The 24050-nt window shown below is 41.9% G+C and overlaps 1 protein-coding gene across 1 annotated transcript in view; it reads left to right on the forward strand.

The window, feature by feature from the left end:
* The window catches only part of nbeab (neurobeachin b), a gene marked incomplete at its 5' end in the record, with an annotated part of 190781 nt that overhangs the window by 49425 nt on the left and 117306 nt on the right, over window positions 1–24050 (forward strand). The window contains 12 exons of the mRNA XM_084558818.1: window positions 1335–1566; window positions 2867–2967; window positions 3201–3296; window positions 3946–4067; window positions 5631–5757; window positions 9452–9571; window positions 11057–11203; window positions 16728–16925; window positions 17011–17144; window positions 18796–18904; window positions 20679–20831; window positions 22285–22453. Coding sequence (XP_084414944.1) covers window positions 1335–1566; window positions 2867–2967; window positions 3201–3296; window positions 3946–4067; window positions 5631–5757; window positions 9452–9571; window positions 11057–11203; window positions 16728–16925; window positions 17011–17144; window positions 18796–18904; window positions 20679–20831; window positions 22285–22453 — 1708 coding nt within the window. The remainder of the gene's footprint in view (window positions 1–1334; window positions 1567–2866; window positions 2968–3200; window positions 3297–3945; window positions 4068–5630; window positions 5758–9451; window positions 9572–11056; window positions 11204–16727; window positions 16926–17010; window positions 17145–18795; window positions 18905–20678; window positions 20832–22284; window positions 22454–24050) is intronic.

A 24050-nucleotide genomic window follows, 5' to 3' on the forward strand; every position in this document is an offset into this window, starting at 1 on the left:
ACCTGGGATTTTGGTTCGCAAACTGCTGTTGTACTGCAAAATGTAATAGTCATTACCCAGGCTGCCTGGGTAATGAGTATAACGTTTCGCTATCTGCTGCAAGACGGGCATTGTGGCATTAGGCAGGTGGTTGGAGGAGAAAGCCGTTTAGCTTTGAGGAAGGTCTGTGTACCGATAACGAGCGTTTCCACACATCTGTTGCTTTTCCATACCAGTTAACATAGTGACTGTATTTGGACAGAAGTCGTCTGCACATTTTAGCCACTGAGCTGACTCAGACAGCATATTGTACCACCCCTAACTGTGGAGTTTCACGCTGTGAATTCGTGTTATTGTTAGTGCCTCACTGAACAGTGCCTCTCCTCCCTGTGTCATTGATGAAGATGGATTTCAGGCTAAATTTCAGCATAAGGGAGGATTTTAAAAATATGCAGGCAATAGCTTTTTCATTTTTTATTATTTTTTTACTTTGTACCTTGCTGCGAGTATTCTTGATTAAGATTCATTCCATCACTTACACTGCTGGGATCTACACGCCTTTAACAATCAATCTGGATGCAGGGACTCTTAACACGGCAAAAATAGTGTATAGTAAGATTAATGATTAGTGAAGAATTTCTTTTTTTTTAATGCACAATGATGTGTGTTACACCACCAAAGAGAATAAAACGACTAGCTTTTGTGCAGTTTTACTTTATCTGCCCAGTGACACACATCATTGTAACGTAATTGCTCCAAGATCTGATGATAACTGAGGTGAGGCTCGTTTTATACCTCCATGGACTAGTCTCTTTCTACTACTTTAGGCTGCTTTTGCTCTCACCAAGCTATTACCTGTCAATCACAGTAATGTGCAGTGGGTATCTAGGCCCATTTTCCACCTGCTTGCTTTGCTGCCCACCAGCAAGTTGTTGTCAGTACGCTCCGTATATACCCTGCACTTCTTTAGAGGGCTAATTTCACGCTTTTTGGACTTGAAGAGCTGCGTTATTGATTGTTGTTTTCTGCTTTCTTAATGGCAATTATCATTTGTGATTTAAACGGGGCAGTGGGGCTATAGTGGCTCCATTTCCCTCCGCTTTTCATTAAATGCCAGACAGTTTTATTTTCACGGGCGCTTAAATTCTGAACAAAATCCTGTAGCAGGAAAACGATCTTCACTCCTTCCAGTCCTGGCTGGTGCAGCCATTTTACCGTCAGAGTAGTGACCATGGATATTTCTGAAAAGATGTTTACATCACTCCCTAGAACATAAGACAGAATTTACTTAACCAGCATGTGAAAGGCATAAAAACGCAGTCTTTTCTCACTATTTGTTCAACCTTATTTTGCAGTTGGTGGGCGGTGAGTTTGATTTGGAGACTCACTTCATTATCCAAGATGCGGAAAGCATCGGCTGCATGGTGGAGCTGCTGGAGCACTGTGACGTGACCTGCCAGGCTGAAATCTGGAGCATGTTCACCGCCATCCTCCGAAAAAGTGTTCGAAACCTGCAGACGAGCACCGAAGTGGGCCTCATCCAACAAGTGCTGCTCAAAATGAGCTCAGTGGACGACATCATTGCAGGTATGATGATAATGATGTGGGCAAGAGTTTTTTTTGTTCAGTAGCAGTGGTAGCACAGGTATATTCATTCTAGCCTGGCATGTTAACGTATACAAAGTGCATGAGTTACTCTATTAGTAATCCAAACCCACCTCTTTGTGTCTTTGCATTTTGAAAAAGTTGCAAAACAGATTTTAGATGGAAAACCTGTTTTCCATTTGCAACCCCCACTCAAGGTGACTTTCCCACAACTAACACCCACTAAAAGTCTGCAATAACAGGATTAAATAATACATACAAACTGAAAACTTTCAAGGGCGGCACAGTGGCGAGGTGGTTAGCACTGATGCCTCACAGCGAGAAGGTCCCGGGTTCGAATCCATGGGCCGACTGGGCCTTTCTGTATGGAGTTTGCATGTTCTCCATGTGTCTGCGTGGGTTCTCTCTCCGGGTACTCCGGCTTCCTGCCATTGTCCAAATACACGCTCATTAATTGGTGATTCTAAATTGGCCGTAGGTGTGCATGTGAGTGTGAATGGTTGTCTGTCTCTCTGTGGCGACCTGTCCAGGGTGTACCCCGCCTCTCGCCCGATGACAGCTGGGATAGGCCCCACGGCCCTTCACAGGACAAGCGGTTACAGAAGATAAATGAATGAAAAATTTCATTGTTTCTAATAGTCTCAAGAAAATCCTGCAGAAGCAAAGCAGCGAAGAAAGACAGCAGTCTCATCTATACATATTAAAATATATGGAATTAATGAAAGAGAAGTAAATCAGGAAGAAGAGTTTGCAGCCTGCTTTTTAATTATTTTTTGGGACCATTTAATTATAGCACTTGAGAGTAAAATGGCAGTTATACTAATGTAATCCTTATGCATATTTATTTATATATTATAGCCGGTAGCATGGTGGTTTTATGCCAGAGGAGTTGAGCATACTTGCCTTTCTGGAGTGGCGTATTCATTGTATATGCATCAGTCCATCTTCAGGTCATTGTGCTGTTGTCTGTTGATATGCTGTGTGTGAAAATGACATCCATACTTTTTAAACGTTTCAGCTGATGAGATTAAAATGCATTTCACTGCAGTTTCACTGCATCTAAACCTACCTTAGAGATATCCCTTTGATTTAGTCATTCTGGAAATGTTTCTGTGTTAAATACAATGGGATTTCATAGACAATGAGCTTTAAATTAAAGTCAAACAGGTTCTCGTTTCCCCACAAGGATCTATTGTACAATGTGGATGAATTATATTATCTGTAAATGTGTCCCCTCTCTCCTCTTTCTCCTTTTGTTTATGTGTGCATGCCTTCTTTACAGACTTGCTGGTGGATATGTTGGGAGTGCTGGCCAGCTACAGCATCACGGTGAAGGAACTGAAGCTGCTCTTCAGCATGCTCAGAGGGGAAGGAGGCCTGTGGGTAAGTGATACCAGGACCGGGATGCAGAGAGTTTGAAGTAAGTGTGTGAGGGTTTGACACTGTCACTCGAGTCGCCCCCAGAGACCCATTAACACAGATCTGTTTGGGGCTTGTTCTGTAATTGACTAACTGCCGACTGGGTGAATGAGGTAACTGACAAGGTATTGAGCATCTGCGCTCCGTCACAGAGACAGTCTTGACTGGCTTGTTAATGCTCTCTTTATCTCTGCCAGCCCAAGCATGCAGTCAAAATGTTGTCGGTGCTGAATCAGATGCCCCAGAGACACGGTCCAGATGCCTTCTTCAACTTTCCTGGTCGCAGTGCAGCAGTAAGCTTTCATATTCTTCAGCTGAACGCTTTCTTATAAAATAAGGCTTGACTGAGATAAAGTAACTGGAAATTAGCAAATGAACAAAACTGTTTATCTGTCAGGGATTACACATGTTGTGTTTAACCACCAAAAGCCCAGTCCTCACATAAAAAAAAAAGTCAGCGATAACTTCTGAACTCTGTGTAACTGATGCAGATAACAAGTTAATCCACATACCATAAGGTGGGATATACAGTGCAGTACCTCTTCCTTATTAACATGCTACGTTATGCAAGGTCAAAAAGCCTCGCTGCATCTTTTTCCCGGCTTGCTGCATTTTTAATCAACATGCCGCAGGATGCTGATTAAAGCTCGTAAATGAGGCATCACGCCACTGCTATTAAATGTAATTTGTCACTGACGGTTAAAGAGTTGTCTCAAACTACTGTCTCCGGAAACGTAGAGATTAATTCACCCAAATGCGAAAAGGAACTAGAATCACGACTGGATTTATGTCAGAGAGGCTGGACATTGGTAATATTGTATTGTGGAGGTCTGCAGCACATATTTCAGAAAGTTTATTTGAAATTAGAAGTCAAAAGATTCTAAAGATTGCTTTAATAGCTATTTCTCATGCTGAATTATGGTTTTGTCTTTCTTTTCCTAGGCAATAGCTTTGCCTCCTATTGCTAAGTGGCCTTATCAGAATGGCTTTACATTCAACACCTGGTTCAGAATGGATCCCTTGAATAACATCAATGTGGGCAAGGACAAACCATATCTCTACTGGTGAGAACTCAATAACAGGCATTTGTGCACACACACAAAAAAAGGAGAAAATTATACTTTCCTGTTTTTCATCAATCTAATTGCTTCAGCTTTGTATTAGAAACCATCCCCTCTCTGCAGACACACACAAGGCAACCAGCAGCTCTATTGACAAAGCAGCATACTCCGTGACCTACAGTGATTTTCTCATCTAAGCAGATTATGACTGCAACTTGTTTTTTCAAGGTTAAACTTGTTTTTCCACTCTCTGGCAACACTTATGTAATGTGGTTTGTGAAAGGGCTTCATTTCTTCCAGATAATGTTCGTGAATTATAACGGAGAATGAGGGAATTATTTGGTGAGATTATTTAGATTAAAACTCCTGCAGGCGTGAACTGCGGCGGCTGGAAATGTCTGCTTCAGAGGTGGATTGCTGCTGTGGGAGACACTATGGAGGTATTAATTTAGATTTGAATATCCGCCACATAAGGCACACGTACCAGCTCTTGCAGGATCTTGTGGGTAATTAGTGATAAAATCAATAACCCGAAAGTGCAGTGATGCTTGGCTGCCGTACTTTGTGTTTATGAGAGAAAATCACAGAAAATAATGGGACATATAAAAGAACGGTGGAAGGGAATGAAAGAGAGAGCGGATGATAAAGATGAAAAGGTAGAGCCGGCTGACGGGGAAGACTAATTTGTCTGAGATAACAGTTAGTTCAGTGTTTGGTGTCTACTGGCTGCCATTACTTTACCTGGATCTAACAGTTTGAATGAAAGGATATTCTCACCTTAGAAAGACTTGTTCTGTGTTTCTCTGATGTGTAACATCAGAAACGGGGAAAAAAAAAAAAAAAAGGAAATAGTGGCTAAGCTAAGACGTTGGTATTCATGCGGCAGCTATTCCAAGTCACAAAAAAGGGTGAGATATGCCAAGCTAATCCTGTTTATCCACTGCTCCGAGTGGCTCACAGCTCAGTGGCAGGGCATGTAGACAACAAAAAAATAAAATCAAATAAGAATTGTATCTTCAGAAGCGGACCAAGCTTGTCCACCGGAGCGTCTTGGCTCAGTGGGAGCTAGGTGTGGGGCTCCATATCTCTCCGGAGCTGCAGCAACCTCACAATGCGAAAGCCTATACTCTCTTATCTGCCTTGACAAAGTGGTTGGTTTGTTTTAGATGATCTCGGTGTGTGGTGATGGAGGGCGTCTTTGAAGAGGGAACACTGCTATAGACCTTAAGACTGTAGGAGTTTATTGAGTATGTGTCAGCGGTGAAAAAGATGTTCGGTCCAAGCAAGGAAAGAATGGAGTTGTAGGGGAGTTGCAAGGTTGTTTTGTTGCACAAAGAGTGTGGGCTGCATAAGGTCTGATCGCACTGTATGAAGGTTGTATTCCCTCATTATCAGGAGGGATGCAAAAAACATAAGGGGGGATTAAACGTGTGTAGTCATCTTTATCAAATAAATGCAAAACATCAAAACGCATTCCAATTTTTTTTTTTTATTTGTTCTTGTAGATAAATTAATTGGATCTGCCCTCTGAAGTTTGCAGCTCTCATCTCATGTTTCCATTTACAGCTTCCGCACCAGCAAGGGCATCGGCTACTCGGCACATTTTGTTGGGAACTGCTTGATCGTGACATCACTCAAGTCTAAGGGAAAAGGTTTCCAGCACTGCGTGAAGTATGACTTTCAGCCCAGGAAGGTGAGAACAAATTTATTTTTTATTTCTGTATGGTTCTACAAAAAAATACCCCTAAGTCATACACAGTAGCTAGTTTAAACCATAGACAGTAGAAAGATGGATGGTGGAACAGCTCCTTGAAAGTGAAGCCAAAGCAAGTAGAGCTCCCCCTGGTGGCTGACTGCAGTATAGGTCATAAGCTCCACCTCCTCCATGTTAGTGGGACAAACTAAAACACTAAAATACACGTCAAATCATTTTTTTCAAGGATGTTTTTTTTGTCATTTCAGGTAGTTGATATAATGTTGATGCATGTTCAAGTGTCAATTTTTCTGATACGTTTCGTTTTAGTTATTTGACCCTGTAGAAACCGTAAAGCAGTCCCACGGGGCCGTGAGAGTTGTGAAAAACTGGTGGAGGTGGAGCAGAGCGTAGTATTAATTCAATGAGTCTGGAGGAAGTGTGGGCGACATTGCGGCTCCACGTGGCTCCACTCTCGGACCGTGCTGCGCAGACTCTGGGTCCAAAGTTGCAAAATGGCGCTGCAAAATAGCGTCAGTTTGACCAATGCAAGGAAGTGGCGACACGTTGTCCATATTTATACAGTCCATGAAACAAAGATAAGCCACAAAATGTATTATACCAGCCATAGAAAGCCACAAAAGTTTGACCTGAGAAGGATGATATGAAGGCTTTATGTTTGTATGCTTCTGTTTTAAATCCTCCCACAATTTCCCCAGACTCCCTACCCAACCACCTGTTCTTTTACTGGCAAAAGTTTAAATATGTGTGTATGTTGCGTGTCTACATATAAACCTGAAGTGTTTTAAAACCCCCCAAGGAGTCTTGGAGGTGTAATTGGATGTGAATGCAGATGAGAAAATGAAACTTAATTTAGCGTGGAGTGCCAGCGTAGCGTACCTGTCCCTGCAGAGAAAATGCCACAAAGTACATGTCAAACAATTAGAGGGCCCTCGCGTAACACCTGAGAACAAGTATTCGTCTCATTCCAAGCGCCGCCGCGGCAGGTATTGATATGTACAAGCTCTTCCAAGATAAAGCGCGCTGAATTAAGTTTTTAATTGATTTTGGGTCCAGACATCTGCGTATAAGTGCAGTTCTAAATTATCTCCAGGCAGCTTGTACTCTTGCACCCCCGCCCTCCCTCCGCCATGAATCCTCTTTTAAGTGTCCTTACCTTTGTGTGTAGACAGCTGTAATTCCATTACACTGCTCACAGTGCTCTTCATGGGTCAAACCAATAAATGGCAAGCAGCACACAGTCACATATGAAATGGACAGACAGCCTATTCCTTACTGCTTATCCAGTGTTCATGCTAAGAGCAGCTTGAGTTAGCACATTTAGCATGAATTGCATGCCGCCAATTGGAAATTAATACAACACATACTTTCTAAGTATTCTAAATGAGTTCAGATCACTCCGCTAACAAATATTATCCTGAGAAATTCAGCCGAGCCAATTCTTTCGTAGTCAACCAGTTCTTGGCTGAACATATTTTGGCTCGGATTTCTTGACTGCTTGAGGATATTTCTGTACTTGGCATGTCTGATTGATGACTTCTAATGCTGATGCGAAGACAGTGGAGCTGGAATCATCTGTTTAAGTGATGTGAATGGTTAATAATCCCTTGGGTGAATGAGTGAATTTGACTTACGCTGCTGCACACGGGGCCAATAAAAAACTAAAATGTTCTTTTGTAATAATACGTCTTTTTTTCTTTTTATATCAAACCTGAAGTTGCAGAATTCACAGCTCCTGGTTTATGTAGTGAACATATTGGTCCCTGTTGCTCTACAGTGTTCATTTATTTATAGCCGAATCCTGAGGTTTGGACTTACGACTAAACTGAAGACTTTATTTTCTACTTTCATTTGTTTGGTTAGATCTTCAGTATAAAATAAAAATAAAGAATATGAGATAAATAAGAAAAACTAAAAAACTAAATTACAAGCTGCAATCACTTTTCGGTGTAAATAAATAAAGCAATATCATCATTAGCAAATACGAGCAAATCCATTTAGTGATTTACTACACTATTAGGCATTTTTAGGTGGAGAAAATGCTGAGGCAACGACCATGTTGACTTAATGAACTAATTAATAATAATATTGTTACTGTTATTGCTCATATTGTTGGTCTGTGTTTGCTGAGCTAGCCCAGATTTATTGCATTTTCCTACATGAGTTTTGCTGTTTCATCTTTGGTAATCCCCTCAGAAAGATGAGCGGCGTCCCGAAAAGCCTGTTCTATACCGTCGCCTCTGAATAAAGAATAAAACACACAAGGTTTTTGATATCCTTGTTGTTGTTTTCCCACATCGAATCCAATAGACAGTGGGAGCGTGGGGGTTACCCACACATAATTGCCTCCCAGCTAAGAGCAGTTTAAACACCAATTATAATTTTTTTGTGGAGCCGCTGACCTTTAATTGCATACCCCCTTAAATAAGTAGCGACCACAGATGTTATTTTCCAGATTTACAGCATACTTTCTTTACTTTATACCGCGAAAATCACACTTTACTTACTGTTCTCCACTATTACTTAATATTCACTGTTTTTTCAGAGCCATACACATGTTTATTTTATAAAGATGAATATATATATATATTAAACTTAAATCATTATAATGGTTTTCTTCCCAAAATGCTCTAGTGGAGGAGCCACTTGAGGAAAAATACACCGATCAGTCACAACATTATGACCACTGACAGGAGAAGTAAATAACATCGACCATCTTGTGACATTTCAGTGTTCTGCTGGGAAACTTTTGGACCTGGCATTCATTCATGTGGATGTTACTTAGACATGTAGCACCCACCTAGACCAGACCAGACAACCCCACCCCATAGCAATGACACTCCTTGATGGCAGCAGCCATCCCCAGCAGGATGCAGCCTGACACAGGCACACACACAAAAACAGTTTAGGAACAACTCAAAAAAACATGAAGAACAGCACAAGGTGTTGACCTGGCCTCCAAATTCACTAGATCCCAAACTGATCAAATATCTGTGGGATGATCCACAGAGGCCCCTCCCCTCAAGACCCAAAGGCCCCCCACTAACAACTGTAACCAAACACCACAGGGCACCCTCAGAAGGCCCATGTCCATTGTCTGATGAGTCACAACTGTTTTGGAGGCACAAGGGAGGCCTACAAAATATTAGGAAGGTGGTCATAATGTTATGCCTGATCGGTGTATGTCAATAAATATGCATTTAGGCAAGTTTGCACTTTTTTAAATAATGATACTCGAATCATATTTTCCTCTCAACATACACTTGTTTAGAGACAATGTGATTATTGTACCAACTTGACGCCTTTTTGGCTGCAGTTTTTGTCTGATCCCTGAATAAGCCCGGGTGCCTAACGGGGCTTTTATGTGGAGTGAAAATTGAGTCGTCTTTGCCTTTTCCTCTGTTCTATTATTCACTGTCTTCTATTGCGAATTTGCAAACATTAGGCAGCAAATCTCGCAGCAGTGGCTTCCTTGTAGCTTTCAAATTCATCTCAGTTTCTTGATTTAAATTAATAAGTAGAGATTTGACGGCGATGCCATTCTACAACCCGAACTCCACTGACGTTTTTTTTTTTGGGGTGTAAATTTACAAAAGAAAGAAAATTATATGTTTTAATAAATGGCATATTTTGCAGCTCATCTTCTCATCCTTACTCCCTTCTTTACCCTTAGTGGTACATGATCAGCATAGTTCACATCTACAGCCGCTGGAGGAACAGTGAAATCAGATGCTACGTTAACGGACAGCTCGTTTCTTATGGAGACATGGCGTGGCACGTCAACACGAACGATGTGAGCACTTTTCCTTTTTACCCCTCCTCCCTGTTGTTCTTTATTGCTACATGAATGATTGCTGGTAACTGTGAGATTGAAAAAAATTATATTTCCAAAAGCAAAAAACAATTTTTTTTAACTTATTAGTATTTTATTTTGGCGAGAAATGTTGTCTTATATTGATCCTGCTCCTTTATTTATGTGAACACTTATTCCAAATGCCAGTAGACTGAATATTTCTTGTTTAAAATGTATGACAACATTGTCACAGTGTGAAAATATTTTCACATGCTTGAATGAGCCAAAATGAAACCTGTTGTCACACGGAGCTATTTGAGACCGATTTAAACGGTGTGCTCTGCATTTGCACTTGCAGAGAAGTGACACATCTCCCAAGTCTGCTTTCTACTAAAAATTGTGCATTAACATTAGAAGTACTAAAGCCAAAGCATAAATACCCCCAGAAAGCTTTAGAAAGATATTTAATTTGTTTTAGCATAAACTCTTTGCTCTTCAATTCAATTCAGTTCAATTCAATTTGATTTATTTGGCGTCAGCAACAATACAAATTGTCTTTAGATGCAAAACCTGGTCTGAAACCCCCAGAGCGAGCATGAAAGCGATGTTGGCCTTTTAACAGGAGGCTCAAATGGAGGATTTGCTTAAGGCCAGCGGGAGGAACGAGATAAACATACATGTGTCATAGGAGAGGAGGGGAGGGGAGATGGAGAGAGGAACACACAGCAGTTAACATGCTATACAGTAGTAGCACACTATTGCATGAGTAGTAATAGAGAAGAAAGAAGAGAGTAGAGGACAGGTGTTTAGTGCAGCCTAGGCCTATAGCAGAATAACTAAGGGATGGTTCAGTCCAGCCGCTTAATGAAAAATTCTTAAGCCTAACCTTAAGGATATTAGTTTGTCTCCCTTCTGCTCTTGAAGGACTGAAGCAAAAAGTCAGCTTAGTTGTCTCATCACACATAAATCAAGTTGTTTCTTAGCAGGTTTAAATGTAAGAAAAGCATGTTGAAAGCTTGATATTGAATTCTCCAAAAATAAATCTGATCAATGAAAACATCGCTTTCATTCACAGTATTTGGTTGTTGTGTAATTTTCTGCTGCCTTTTTTTAAATTACATTTATGATTTTTGATTGTATCCTGAATGTCACTAGAGCACATGTTCTCCCTACCACCAAGGTTATGTGGTGGTTTCATATCTTTGTAAATCACGGCCGCAAGGAAATTTATTCCATCAGGGAATTGTCAAAGCAAAGGCAGACACTGACACAACACAAAAGGATGTTGTTTTGGAGAGCCACACTGAATTTCTAGGCCAGAATACAAACTAAAAAAAAAAATAAGATTCATTTGCTGAATCAAATATTGCACATTTCACTTCTTGCCCTCTGCCTAATGCAGCTGTTTGCGATGTGTTTTTTTTTTTTTTCTTTAGTCCCAAAGTAACAAATGATGCAGCCTCGTTTTCTCTGTCCTTCTTGCAGAGTTATGATAAGTGCTTCCTTGGGTCCTCGGAGACAGCTGATGCTAACAGAGTATTCTGCGGGCAGCTAGGTGCCGTCTACGTGTTCAGTGAAGCCCTCAATCCCGCACAAATATTTGCAATTCATCAGCTGGGACCCGGCTATAAGGTATGCGCTCCAGGGTGACCTAAATTAGATTACATGGAAGCAGTCTGCATCACCTATCCATCTGTGAAATCAATGAGCAGGGCAGCCCTGCCGTGGTTCCTTTGCCTTGTGTCTCCGTCCTCCTTTTCCTTGCCGATAAACGGCTGCATAAATTACCTACTTCTGGGGAATAATGGCACAGTACACAGGAGGAAGCAGCAGCAGCAGCAGGCACTCAGAGAGGATAGAGTTCTCAGCCAACTTATATCAGCTGCAGCAGGTGCAGCTTCTCGACAAAAATCTAAAGATGAATGTGGCTATTGGAAGACGCTGACCTGCCCAGGAGGGGATTTAAAAGTGAATGTTTATCATATGGGGACATATTCTTACTTTTGTTGTCTCTGAAAATGTTTACTTTAATAACTTTTATTGCACCCTATCCCAAAATGTTCCACTTTTCTTTAATAAGATACAGGATGTGCCTGTTTATTCTCAGTTTATTTTCTCTCATTGTCTCACCTCCCCATCTGATGCAAAGTGTTAACCTCTGTCATAAAGGGAGGAACACGTCAACACGCCAGGCAATTTACAATATCTCTGATTACTTCATGCCGCCTCTGTTTCCTCTCTGGCTGTGGTTTTAGACACAATGACTGTACGGAAAATGATTATTGTTGCAACGAGGAATATATTAAGTAGTAAACTGTTGAAGATGATTTCAATCTTGTCTATGAATCGGCAACTCATCAAAGCGATTCCTCAGGGGAACTCTTTGATTAGCCGCCGTTTCCCCTGCAGTTGTGGACCTCCTATTAGCACACTGTAACACACAGTCGAGCAATTGTTAAAAATTCTCGAAACAATGACGAGCGTTTCCCTGGGAGACAATTACCTGAAAGCGATGAAGCTGCGGATGGTGTTGGCAGTGGTGAGAATGATAGAACTCGCCAGGTGAGTCGAGGAGAAAGGTCAGAGAGTTGCCAGGCTCACTGATTGGTTGTTGTAATGGGAGCGCTCTTCAGGTGACAGGAGGCCTGTCTGTCTTAATTGGTAATTGCCGGGAGGAGTGAGTGCGGTTGATGATCTGTTACACTGTGCGCTCTGGACTTTATATCTGTTTAAGCTGAGCTCAGCTGGAGGAAAAACATCTGCAGTGATGCATGATTTATTTTCTGATCCATGGTCCCTCTCATCCATGTTTGATGTTTGACACGCTTTTGAATGCAACTGTAACTTCTGCAGTTAGTTTAAATGCAGAGATTATTGCTGCCTAGGGTTACTATTTCCTCTGCGTGTTATGATTTATGGCTGCAGATCTGACAGACCTGTTAGCAGGATCTTATCCCCGGGGCTCTTTTCATATTGCTGTATGCGAAACTCTGCTTTGACCTTAGATGGACTTGTTTCATTTAAAGTACCAACGAGCAACTTTTGCTGTATATTACCAACTTTATGACTGAAACATTCAGAGATAGGGGTGAACACACAGAAGCTGATAATATCTGACTGTAATATTTCCCCTGTCATTCATCTCTGCTGTTTCAGCACAGCACAGCATTAATAATCTTTGGCGAACGTCTCAGAAACGCTCGACTAAAGAATTCATTCAAAAGGATCGTTGGACAATTTTGCGACACTTACAATGTATGAAGAATGCAATTTTCAAATTATTCTTGCAAATAAGTGTTTTAGAAAGGCTCTCTTTTCATGCTCCTTCTCTATAATTGCTTATCTCTTTCTGGCTGTGGGGGAATAGCCTGGTCTGGAGTCATAAAGTCACATCCGTCACAGCAATATCCAGTGACAGCCTCACCGCACGCAAAGTATTAGCCATTGATTTGACTAGTCAAAACAATTAAGCCATGACTCTACATCTTTTCATAGGATGCACTCGAGAGTTATTTCTGTCTTTGCCCTCTATCATCGCTACCATATGTTTTCTACATGAGGCAGCTTAGCCCATTGAATTTATGCCAGCACAGTTCTGCAGCATGCACCACGGATTGGCCTAGAAGAGGCTGAGGGAGTTGCACAGTCCTGGTGCTCCTTTTGTCAGGGAGGGAAAACGGTGTTTCTGCGTAGAAACCACATGGTTTGATGTAGACTATAACATTAGAACGTGGTAAGTGAAGATGCTTTCAAAAATAATAGCCTTGATTTATCAGTTAACTAAAAATTAGTAAATATCTATCAGAGAACTTCTAGTTTCTGGATACAAGTCTGTCTGACGGCATGAGCCAGAAAGAGCCACTATTAACCTATTTATAGCAAACCTGCCTGCCCTTTTCTGCCTTTTATGATGTCAATTCAGCATCTGTTTTCTCATTCATAAATAAAACGTTCATATTACCCGCATGGCATTATAACAAATGTTGTTTAATGCTGTTTTCGTCTGATTAAAAGTAGACGGCCGCGGGATACACGAGGAAGGCATCTCTCGTCCAGCCGAGCACAGTAATGAGAAATTCGATAAATTCTCCGCCTTGCAATAGCATAACTAACATTTGCGGCGCTGATAGCGTAAACCCATTCGCGGTGATAATTAAACAATAAACACATGGCTAATTTCAAACAGCGTGCTGAAATTAATCTGTGATCATTGAATCAATACTAAGAAAGCTTTGTTTAATTGGAAACTACTGCACCATTCACGTTATTGTTTCAGGCTGCGTTCATACTCAGACCACCAGATCAAAAAAAAATTTAAAAAAGGAGCGTCCCGGCTCTTCCAGTGTCTGCTTGCTTCTTGCATGAAAGATGCAGGGCTTCCCCTGGCCATTGACAGCCCTTGGCACCTGCAGCAGAGGCAGGAACTGTGCTCCAAGTCTTTTATATGACTGGCTGGCCTGTGGAATGATGCTGTCATGCTACAGGGTTTGATAGCCAAAACCCATGAGATCATTATTTTCACACTGCGGCAAGGCTCTCACAAAATTGCAGGGCACTGGAGCTTGTTATTTCTTGTCACTTGGGCTCCATGAGTAGGAACTTTCTGAAGGATGTTAGAGACTACGTGATGAGATGCGCAATGGCTGCTGTGCGGACTTGATCATAGCAAATGAACGGAGTATCGTATGTTTTTTTTTTTTCTTTTTTTTATCATCTGACTGGAAGGAAATGTACCATTAAAAGTGGCTCATCCGTCTTAGTTTCTTGACATAGTCTGTAAAACTCTTGCTAGAATAGTGCCGCGAGGAAACTCATGTAGCATCAGCAAATACACAAGGATATTTATATTTATTCATATCATATGGGGTTTAAGACACAGGAGATGGAGCTCTAGGATCAGAACAAAACAATACATGGTTATTTAAATGTTGAACTGTACAATATTTGTAGCAGGTATTAAACACTTTATGTAGTTGTTTCTTTTGAAGTTTTGGCGTTAAACTCAATTAGAGAGGGGGCCAGAATTAAGAACTAACTCCAAATCACGGGCCAGCCAGAATGGATATTTTGTCTTATCAGAAATCATTCATACAGAAATAAGAAGATAGATATGAAATATGAAATATCCTAAAAGCACAATCGCTATAGAATCGACAGCCCACCTTTTTCATACTTTTACTCCCTCACTGAAAACATTAGATTTAGATGCATTCCAGGCAGGTGCATGAACCCTTATTGCTTGTGTTGCATAACATGCCGTATTTATCTGCGGCGTTCCTCCAGGCCCAGCTGGATGTTTCCTCACTGTTACTTCAGCTCTTTTTCTTTATCTTATCGCTAGGCCACTTGCTGCCCGTGAGTCAGAGAGAAAGGAAAGAAAAAAAACAAAACAAACGTTTCTCTCCTCCATTAATAATTCAGCCCTCCTGATTAGAGGAATTGATCTCTGCATTAAGCATATTCCATTCACACGGCATTGACAGATTAATTCAGCTCATCTGTCAACAGCTTAGTGATTGAGTAAATTAAGGCTAGTCTGTTATCGACCAGTAATTTGTTATGCTCGCTTTAATTAATGTGCTACAGATCCGCTGACTGACCATGTTGGTGAAGGCATCATGGAATTTCAAGACGCATATAAGACACGACGTCATAATATTTGAGAATGCATTGATCAGGCATAACATTATGACCACCTGCCTCATATTGTGTAGGTCTCCCTTGTGCCTCCAAAACAGTTCTAAGGGGGTCCTGTGGTTGTTAGTGGGGGGCCTTGGGGTGCTATGGGTTGAGAGGAGGACCCTCTGTGGATCATTCCACAGATACTTGATCAGTTTGGGAGCTAGTCAACACCTTGTGCTGTTCTTCGTGTTTTTCTGAGTTGTTCCTAAACCGTTTTTGCCTGTGTCAGGCTGTATCTTGCTGGGGATGGCTGCTGCCATCAAGGAGTGTCATTGCTATGGGGTGGGGGTGCCTGGTCTGGTCTAGGTGGGTGCTACATGTTTAAGTAACATCCACATGAATGAATGCCAGGTCCAAAAGTTTCCCAGCAGAACACTGTATTGTCACAAGATGGTCAATGTTATTTACTTCATCCGTCAGTGGTTTTAATGTTGTGGCTGATCGTTGTATTTCACTAGGTTTTTATGAACACATTTTGATACATTCTTGTCTAGTTTTCAATGATGCATTTAAACAGAAAAAAAAGAACTAATGATAAAAAGCACTCTGTGCGATAAGTAAAAGGCTGCCCTCATTGTACACCCTCTGCAGCCTGTTTTCCAATTTCACTGTGAGAGTTCAGTACTGACTGTGCTTGGCTTGAAATTGCTCCTGAAGCCTGCTGAAGTAAATGACTTGGTTAAATTAATGCAGGTAAACAATCATCTGTGGTATCAAAGCAACTTTGATCCTTCTCATCAGCCCCTGTTCTTCTTAATCACTGTACTCTGCAGTAGACCTTGAAGATTGTCATCAAACAATGTACCAGTGAGGAAGAAAAGGCTCTTGCTCAAATATTCAGAGGAAAAACAAAGTGAAAAGAGTGAGAAGATATGCAACTACTATCTGCATAACATCACCATATAAGGAGACTTAAAGATACAATTATTAAAATGTTTTATCTTTTTTAATGTGGGGGGAAAATGTATTATTCAATTTTGTATCTCACTAATTGGAAATGAAATTACAGTCCTTGTTCGTCGGCTTTCTAATTTTAAGTGTAGCTTCTCTTATTAAATGAAACACCATACTGCAGCTTTATTTCACTACGTGTGTGTGTGTGCGTGTGCTTCGTTCTTAATTGTGTCAAGAGCGGTTTGCATCACTAAAAAGCAAATAGTGTTGCCTTTTGTTGTTGATTGCAGCAATGCAGAATGACAGAAATGAAACGGACAGCTTTAATCAATAGAGAAAATTCATTTTCAAAATGGTGTTATACTTTAATGCACTCACTGTCACTGACATTTTTCATTCTTAAATGGATATTTTTTTTTTCATCAAGTTATAATTAAAAGATAACACCCAAGAGACGCCGTTAGGATGGATGTGCAGGAAAGAGCTGCTCAATCTATCATTGTGACTCTCCCTTTATCTCTCCTCTTTCTTTTATTTTCTCTCTTATTTTTTATTTATTTATTTATTTATTTTCTTACAGAGCACCTTTAAGTTCAAGTCAGAGAGCGACATCCACTTAGCGGAGCACCACAAGCAGGTGTTGTACGACGGCAAATTGGCCAGCTCCATCGCCTTCACCTATAACGCCAAGGCCACCGATGCCCAGCTTTGCTTGGACTCCTCGCCCAGAGAAAACGCCTCCATCTTTGTGCACTCACCGCACGCCCTTATGTTACAGGTTAGCTGCATCACACATACACCACCTCAGGTTAATATTCAGTCCGTGTGACGGTGTGTTTATGGGTCTCGTGTTATCCTCGCAGGACGTGAAAGCCACAGTGACTCACTCCATCCACAGTGCTATCCACTCTATTGGTGGGATCCAGGTGCTCTTTCCCCTCTTTGCTCAGCTGGACTATCATCAGCTGAATGACAACCAGGTGGAAACTACTGTCTGGTAAGCAATCTGGTTAATGCTAGTTAAACTTTTGGAAATGCAGTAAAAATTGTGTGCATGAAAGTGTGTTACTGTTTGAGCCTTTGTTTTTTGGATCTGGATTTGAAAAATAAGTAATAATGAGTTGCACAGGGGTAGACCTTTCTATAAATATGTGTGCTCATCTGTATTATCAGGCTAAATTAAAGTAGGGCTGCAACATGCAACCATCTCATTGGTGCTAATTGGGATGTAATAGAGTTGTTATCACTGTTTCGGTGTTGTTATGGTTACCGACACTTAATTTTAGAATGCAGGGAGAAATTAACAAAAACGTTGCCTGAACAGCAGAAAGCAGGTGTTGGTGAAATAATGGGGACATAACTTTGTTCTGTATCGTATATCCCAGCCTTGGTAAAGCTTCCGGCCACTCTTCATTATTATCTCCACTCCCTGGTCCAGACTCCTCTCATTCCCGTCATCCCGAGCTGGTCTGCCCAAAGCTTTCCAACTGTGCCCAGGATGGAGTCTGAGCCCTGCTCTAATCCTGTGTTAGTTCAACGACATGGATGGACGCAGGAGTGGCCGCAAAGCAGCACAAATCCCTGATGCCCGAAGCTTTCTGCCTCTGTAGATTCCTCTCATCTCAGCTCTCCGTCCCCCCTCTCTCTCTTTCTCCCTCGCTAGCATGTGAGGGTCTTTGACTCGCGACGTGCAACTTTCCCAAACACTTTGCTTTGTCCTTGCCGAGGCTTTTAGACTGAGTTCTTCTAAAGCCTGCTGGGCTGAGGAGTTCAAAGCTTCTGCAACAATTAACGCCCGCGAAGCTGCTAGTGACTCTCTCATAGAGATTTTTTAAAAATCTCTTTTAATAAATGCTTTATGATGTGTTAGTCTGTGCCACCTTTTTATTCCTGCCTGTGGTGATATCACACCAGTCAGTACTGCTCTACCAAACTGCAAAGACCTGTACTTTGGATCAGAGGATGAAGCAGGAGCACACAGAGCAGAGTGCCAACCAGTTCTCTATGTTTTCCCTCTGACTCAGTTGCAGCAAAGTTGGAGGAGTTTGTGTTAGCATTGATTTCATGACTTTATATGCATGTAATATATGTGCACTATATATGTACAAGCCTGAACAGTGTCCTTGTGATTGTTGTGGTAGAGTGGAAACCACTAGAGGATGTGAGGGAAAGCCGATTAAGAAGGGTCACCAAGCACCACTGTCACTCAGCCAAAAGGCTTCAACTGAAAAGCCCTGCAACAAAGAAATATATTGCCTTCACTGTACTGCCTTGCCCCCTTGAACCTCTTCCCCCTACCTGCCACACAAATACACACACACACACACACACACACACACACACACACACACACACACACACACACACACACACACACACACACTCACTGTATGTCCCCAGAGGACTCAGCAAACCAAGCTTTTCTTCTGAACTGAAGAGGGATGAAAGTGGTGAGCTGGAGTTCCCAGCTGATTGCTGACATCCTCTGAAAATGACCTTGTTTTTTTATTTTTTTTTCATCCCTCTCTGTCACACTGTCTCCTCATGCTGCTGTAGTTTATAGAATAACTCATTCACCACCTTGTGAGTGTGTGAGTAGAAGAGTGTTCCTATGTGAGACATCATATCTGTTTTTTTTTTTTCTGCAGTGCCACTCTCCTGGCCTTTCTGGTTGAGCTGCTCAAGAGCTCTGTGGCGATGCAGGAGCAGATGCTGGGAGGAAAGGGCTTCTTGGTGATTGGATACCTGCTAGAGAAGGTATAGTGGGACTTTTATAAGATATCACGCTGATTACCTACCAAGATTGATGCATCACTTCTTAGGAACTCCATTTCCATATTAATCAGTCACCCAAGTCTTGCTAAAACTGCATTTTGTTCTAAAATTCTCATCACAGTCACTTATTCTTCTCACTTTGAACAGTAATACAAAAATGCCTTTTTCTTTCCTCCTGTGTAAAATGGTAGGAAATAATGCACTTCCTTTACAGTCCCTACAGTATGTTGTCTTGTCTCTGAAAGCCCTGTTAACAGTCTGATCTTCTGTCGCCTGCAGCAGAATCACGAATGTGTCTTGAACTAAACAGCACCCGAGGAAGAACTTGCATCAATCTTTATTTACCAATTCTGTGATGCAGATCTAGCAGACGGTGTCTCCAGAGGCCTGGCTCTTTTGGAGCACTGAGAAATGACTCCACTTTGTCACTCAGTGGCTCGCCTGCCTGCTGGCTTCAGCTGCTGTTAACTAACAGCCAGACAGAGTCGGCACCTGAGAGCTGCCGTTTCTTTTTTCTTTTTTTCTTTTTTTCCCCCTTTGCTTCCTTCCTGCTGCCAGGTTTCTCACTTTCACGTATTGCACCATCTGTTCGCGATCTGTTTATGCCACACCTTCCCTACTGTCTTTGCCTTCATTTTTCTCCTCTCCCCTGCCCTCACCAAGTTTCCCACCTGGACAGAGAACAGGTGCCAAACTGGAGCAGTTATAGGGATTGTCTAAGTGGAATTCCTCACAATGTCAAGGCAACTTGCTCTGTTTTTTACGTTTAATAAGGAATCCATTCATCACTCGTGCCAAAATGCTAACCTTGTGCTACACTTCTGAAGTAGAACAACAACAATCCTTTAAGTGTAAATTTGTCTAAATTTCGAAGGTGAAATGTACTGAGCAGACTGAAACACTAAAAACATATTTATATCATTAATAATGTACAAGACAGCCTGGCATTCGTGTGGATATTACTTAGACATGTACCACCCACCTAGACCAGACCAAGCACCCCTACTCCATAGCAATGACACTCCTTGATGGCAGTAGCCATCCCCAGCAGGATGCAGATCTAGGAACAACTCAAAAAACATGAAAAATAGCACAAGGTGTTGACCTGGCCTCAAATTCACTCGATCCCAAACTGATCAAGTATCTGTGGGATGATCCACAGAAGCCCCTCCCCTCAAAGCCCCCCTTGCTAACAACATTGTGTAGCCAGACACCACAGGACACCCTCAGAAGGTCCATGTCCATTCTCTGATGAGTCACAACTGTTTTGGAGGCACAAGGGAGACCTACACAATATTAGGAGGTCATAATGTTATGCCTGATCGGAAAATGGGGGTCTTTCCACATATTTCTGTTCTTTACCATCAAATTCTTCACTATTCCCTCTTCTTCATCTTGCTCATTAAATCCATTCAAAGTAAATTTGTGCTTTTCTGATACACATAAATTAACTTTAATGACAAATTAGAAACTTTAAGGAGTGAAAACTTATTTGTCTATTTGTTGACAACGTTTATAGTTTAATGCTTCTGCTTGTTACTCAGCCTAAAGTGACCCAACTTGGTGACAGAGTTACAGATTTGTTTCCTCACATTTTGTTTTGTGTTACTTCTCGGTATTGCAAAGCCATTTCACTAACAGCTAGCACTGCTCTAATAATGCTGCCAGTTAGAGGAAACATAAACATACAGAATATTCTTGGCCTTAAAGTAATTATCTTAATGTAACATTTTTTTTTTTTTGCTTCTTTTCGCAGTCGTCACGTGCTCACATCACCAGGGCCGTGTTGGAGCAATTCCTCTCCTTCGCAAAGTACCTGGATGGTCTGACACATGGAGCACCGCTGCTGAAGCAGCTGTGTGACCACATCCTGTTCAACGCTGCCATCTGGATCCACACCCCTGCTAAGGTCAGTTCCTGCGGGTAGCTCTGGCTGACGTGGACTTTAAGGCTTCAGTCATACTTTGCGTCAACGTTGCTTCACCAGAAATTGGAATGGAAATTGTAAAAAAAAAAAAAAAATGTGCCAGTGTTTCAGTGGAAATGGGCTGTCATATATGTGTCAGTTTCTCAGTGACAGCAAGAATTTGTGTAGGTGGTAATAAAACAAACTGGTGGTGAAATATGATTGCAAATGGGGAAAAAAATATCTACTCATATTTTCTTTTCGGATTCTGCAGCTTGTATTAATATACACCAAAGGCAAACCATGTTGACTGTGTCAGTTGAGCTGTCAAATAAAAGAATATTATATTATGATTTTTCACTCCTCAACAGTGTTCAGGGGCCAATTGACATTCACCAAACCACCGCCAAAGATTCTTGAGTGGAGTCGAGCACGCTGATATATCCTCAAAGTGCGAGACAATAAAAGGTTGCTTCCACTTCCACTGTCCTGAAATTAACACAGTGTTTTAGTGCCCCAGATTTTTCTTTTCTTTTTTTTTCTTTTTAAATAATGACCCATAAAAAATGGGATGAGGTATATCAAAGAAGCAAAGAGTTTGTGTGGCAAATACATTAGCCTCAGGAATGCTGCTGGTGGGACCAAGCCATGAATAAATAAAAGGAGGAAATAAATACCAAAGTGTCTGGAGGCTTGCCTGTGACACTCCTCCAAAATAGAGCGTAGAGAAAGAGAGAGAGGGGAGGGGAAAAAAAAGAAATAGGGAGAGAAGCAGCTAGGTAATGAAGTGGGTTAGAGCACTTTTAGCTTCATCTGGGCAGAGCTACGTTGGCTCCTTCCCTGAGGACATGCCACAAAGTCCACATTTCTTCTGTTCCTGTCCTCTAGCTGCAGGATACAGAGAGCCAGCTGTGTGAATGAGCATGGGGTGCAATAATTACGTGGGACTTCTGACCTTGTCCTAGCAGACAAATAAGATTTTGTCGAGTGCATTTCACTTTTCTGTTCTCATGGAAATTACATTAACGGTGTGCAGTTATCTCAGATCACATCATGCTCTCATCACAATCACGCTGCCACCTCTCATCGTGACTCACATTTGACTCGTTAGCATCATATAATTTATGACATATGGGGGTGGGAAAAAAAAGCCCTCGGTATTTAGTGCTGGAGCGCGGCTGCGGCTGGATTAAGGATTCTCGTCAGGTCTGCGGCTAATTACGGAGGACATGCTAATCATCGCTGAACAGAGTGGAGCTGCTGCAATTATGAAATTGAGTAATACGGGGTCAGTGGCCATCCCTAACATACATCTGCAAGGATAATACGCTCAGTTAGTGCACAGCACCACAGTAAACGCCTTTGTTAATGTGAATGTTGTACTGAGCTGTCATTATATAGCATGCTCAACTGTGCAGCAACATATATGCATGTACTGTGTGATCCCTCTCCCTAGGTGCAGCTCTCCCTGTATACGTACCTCTCTGCTGAGTTCATCGGCACCGCAACCATCTACAACACGATCCGCCGAGTGGGCACAGTGCTTCAGCTCATGCATATGTTAAAGTACTACTACTGGGCCATCAGCCCTGCAGACGGCAGCGGCATCACTCCAAAGGGTCTCGGTGAGCATATTGAGCACGGGGGATTTTCTTTTTTTTTTTTTTTTGAGCTTAAGTCATGCTAACTTAATTTCCCTTTTTTTATTTCCTTGCTGTGGAATGTGATTTGATTTGATTTGGGTTGTTGTTTACGTAAACTGTTTCTCATCCATGTGAAGGCTCATCCAAGTGAAGCTCAGTTTTTTGGAAGGGAAAATCATTGGGAGCGAACCAATCACAATCATTGTGTGCAGTCACAAGCCTGCTATCAAAGTGTCTTCCTGAAATGGCAGCAGCTCCCCCACATTTGAAATGACTCATCTCCACATGGAAGCGCATGCCTGTCAGCTGTTAGGACCGTGGCCATCACAGGAGATGACAGTGAGGCAGACACACCATATCAATATTGTCATCCCACTAGGGTGCGTGATGTGGGTGTTAGGTTCTCTGAAACCGGGGCCAGGAGCTTGACTGGCGTCCTCAGTCTGTGAAACAACAGCACGTCACCAGGCAGTCTGTGCTGGAAGTGGAACTGTCCTTGAACTGTCATTTCCCTTTTTCCATCCATTATTCTTCTCCGAAACTATCTGTGCTGTGGTACATTGATTGTTTTATACTGGTTGTGAGAGCTCACTTTATGCCGCACCAAGGCCCAATGAATTTTACTTGCTGAAGGTTAAGGCTCTCGTGCTCTGACAGTGTTGATGTAATACTCGTTCGTACAATCAGGGGTGATTTCTTTCCAAAAACGATCTGTCTTTAGCCCTGCCAGAATTTTTTTTGCAGGCCTGATAATTTCTATTGCAAGTGAATTTCACTTTTATTAACACTGCAAGATGAAAACTAATTCTCCCGGGCAGACTTGGCTCTGACTGAATATTGCAGCAGTTTAAACTGTATATTCCACATCAAGGCACTTGGCCTGCAGGCTTGGTCTGTGAGGGGTCGGAGAGAATCTAATAGATTTCTTTCTAATACTGTCGGTGAGGAGGTTAGCTCTGATGTTACGCGCACTTACTGTATATGTTGGTTAGATCTGTCTGCGGGCCTCTAAATCTTCTTCTCCTGACTTTAATGAGTTCCTTGTTCCATTTACACTGATCAGGCGTAACATTATGACCACCTTCCTAATATTGTGTAGGTCTCCGAAACAGTTGTGACTCATCAGAGAATGGGCATGGGCCTTCTGAGGGTGTCCTGAATGTTGTGGGGGCCTTTGGGTACTATGGGTTGAAGGGGAGGACCCTCTGTGGATCATCCCACAGATACTTGATCAGTTTGTGATTGATTCTCTGTTTCCATCAGTCTCTGATGAAGAATACACGTTTCGTTCCACTGTTGCTGTTGTCCAGAGGGTCACATCAACACATGACTTTAGTAAATAAACTAACTTAGCAATGTCTAGGGTGTTAGCCCTTTGATCTTGTTACCTTTCGCTCTCGTCACCTGTATGCCAGACCTGGAGTCTCATGGCCTTTTGTTTCTGTGGAGACTCTACAAGACCCTGCCTCTCTTTCCTTCAGTCGATCTGTATAAATGGGGTGCATTGCCAGTGTTCTGGGTCGGCTTACCTTCCCTAGCTTACCCACACACTGTGTCTCTAAGTTCACTGTATACCGAT

The sequence above is a fragment of the Chelon labrosus genome (assembly GCF_963514085.1).
Source record: "Chelon labrosus genome assembly, chromosome: 13".
NCBI classification, from domain to species: domain Eukaryota; kingdom Metazoa; phylum Chordata; class Actinopteri; order Mugiliformes; family Mugilidae; genus Chelon; species Chelon labrosus.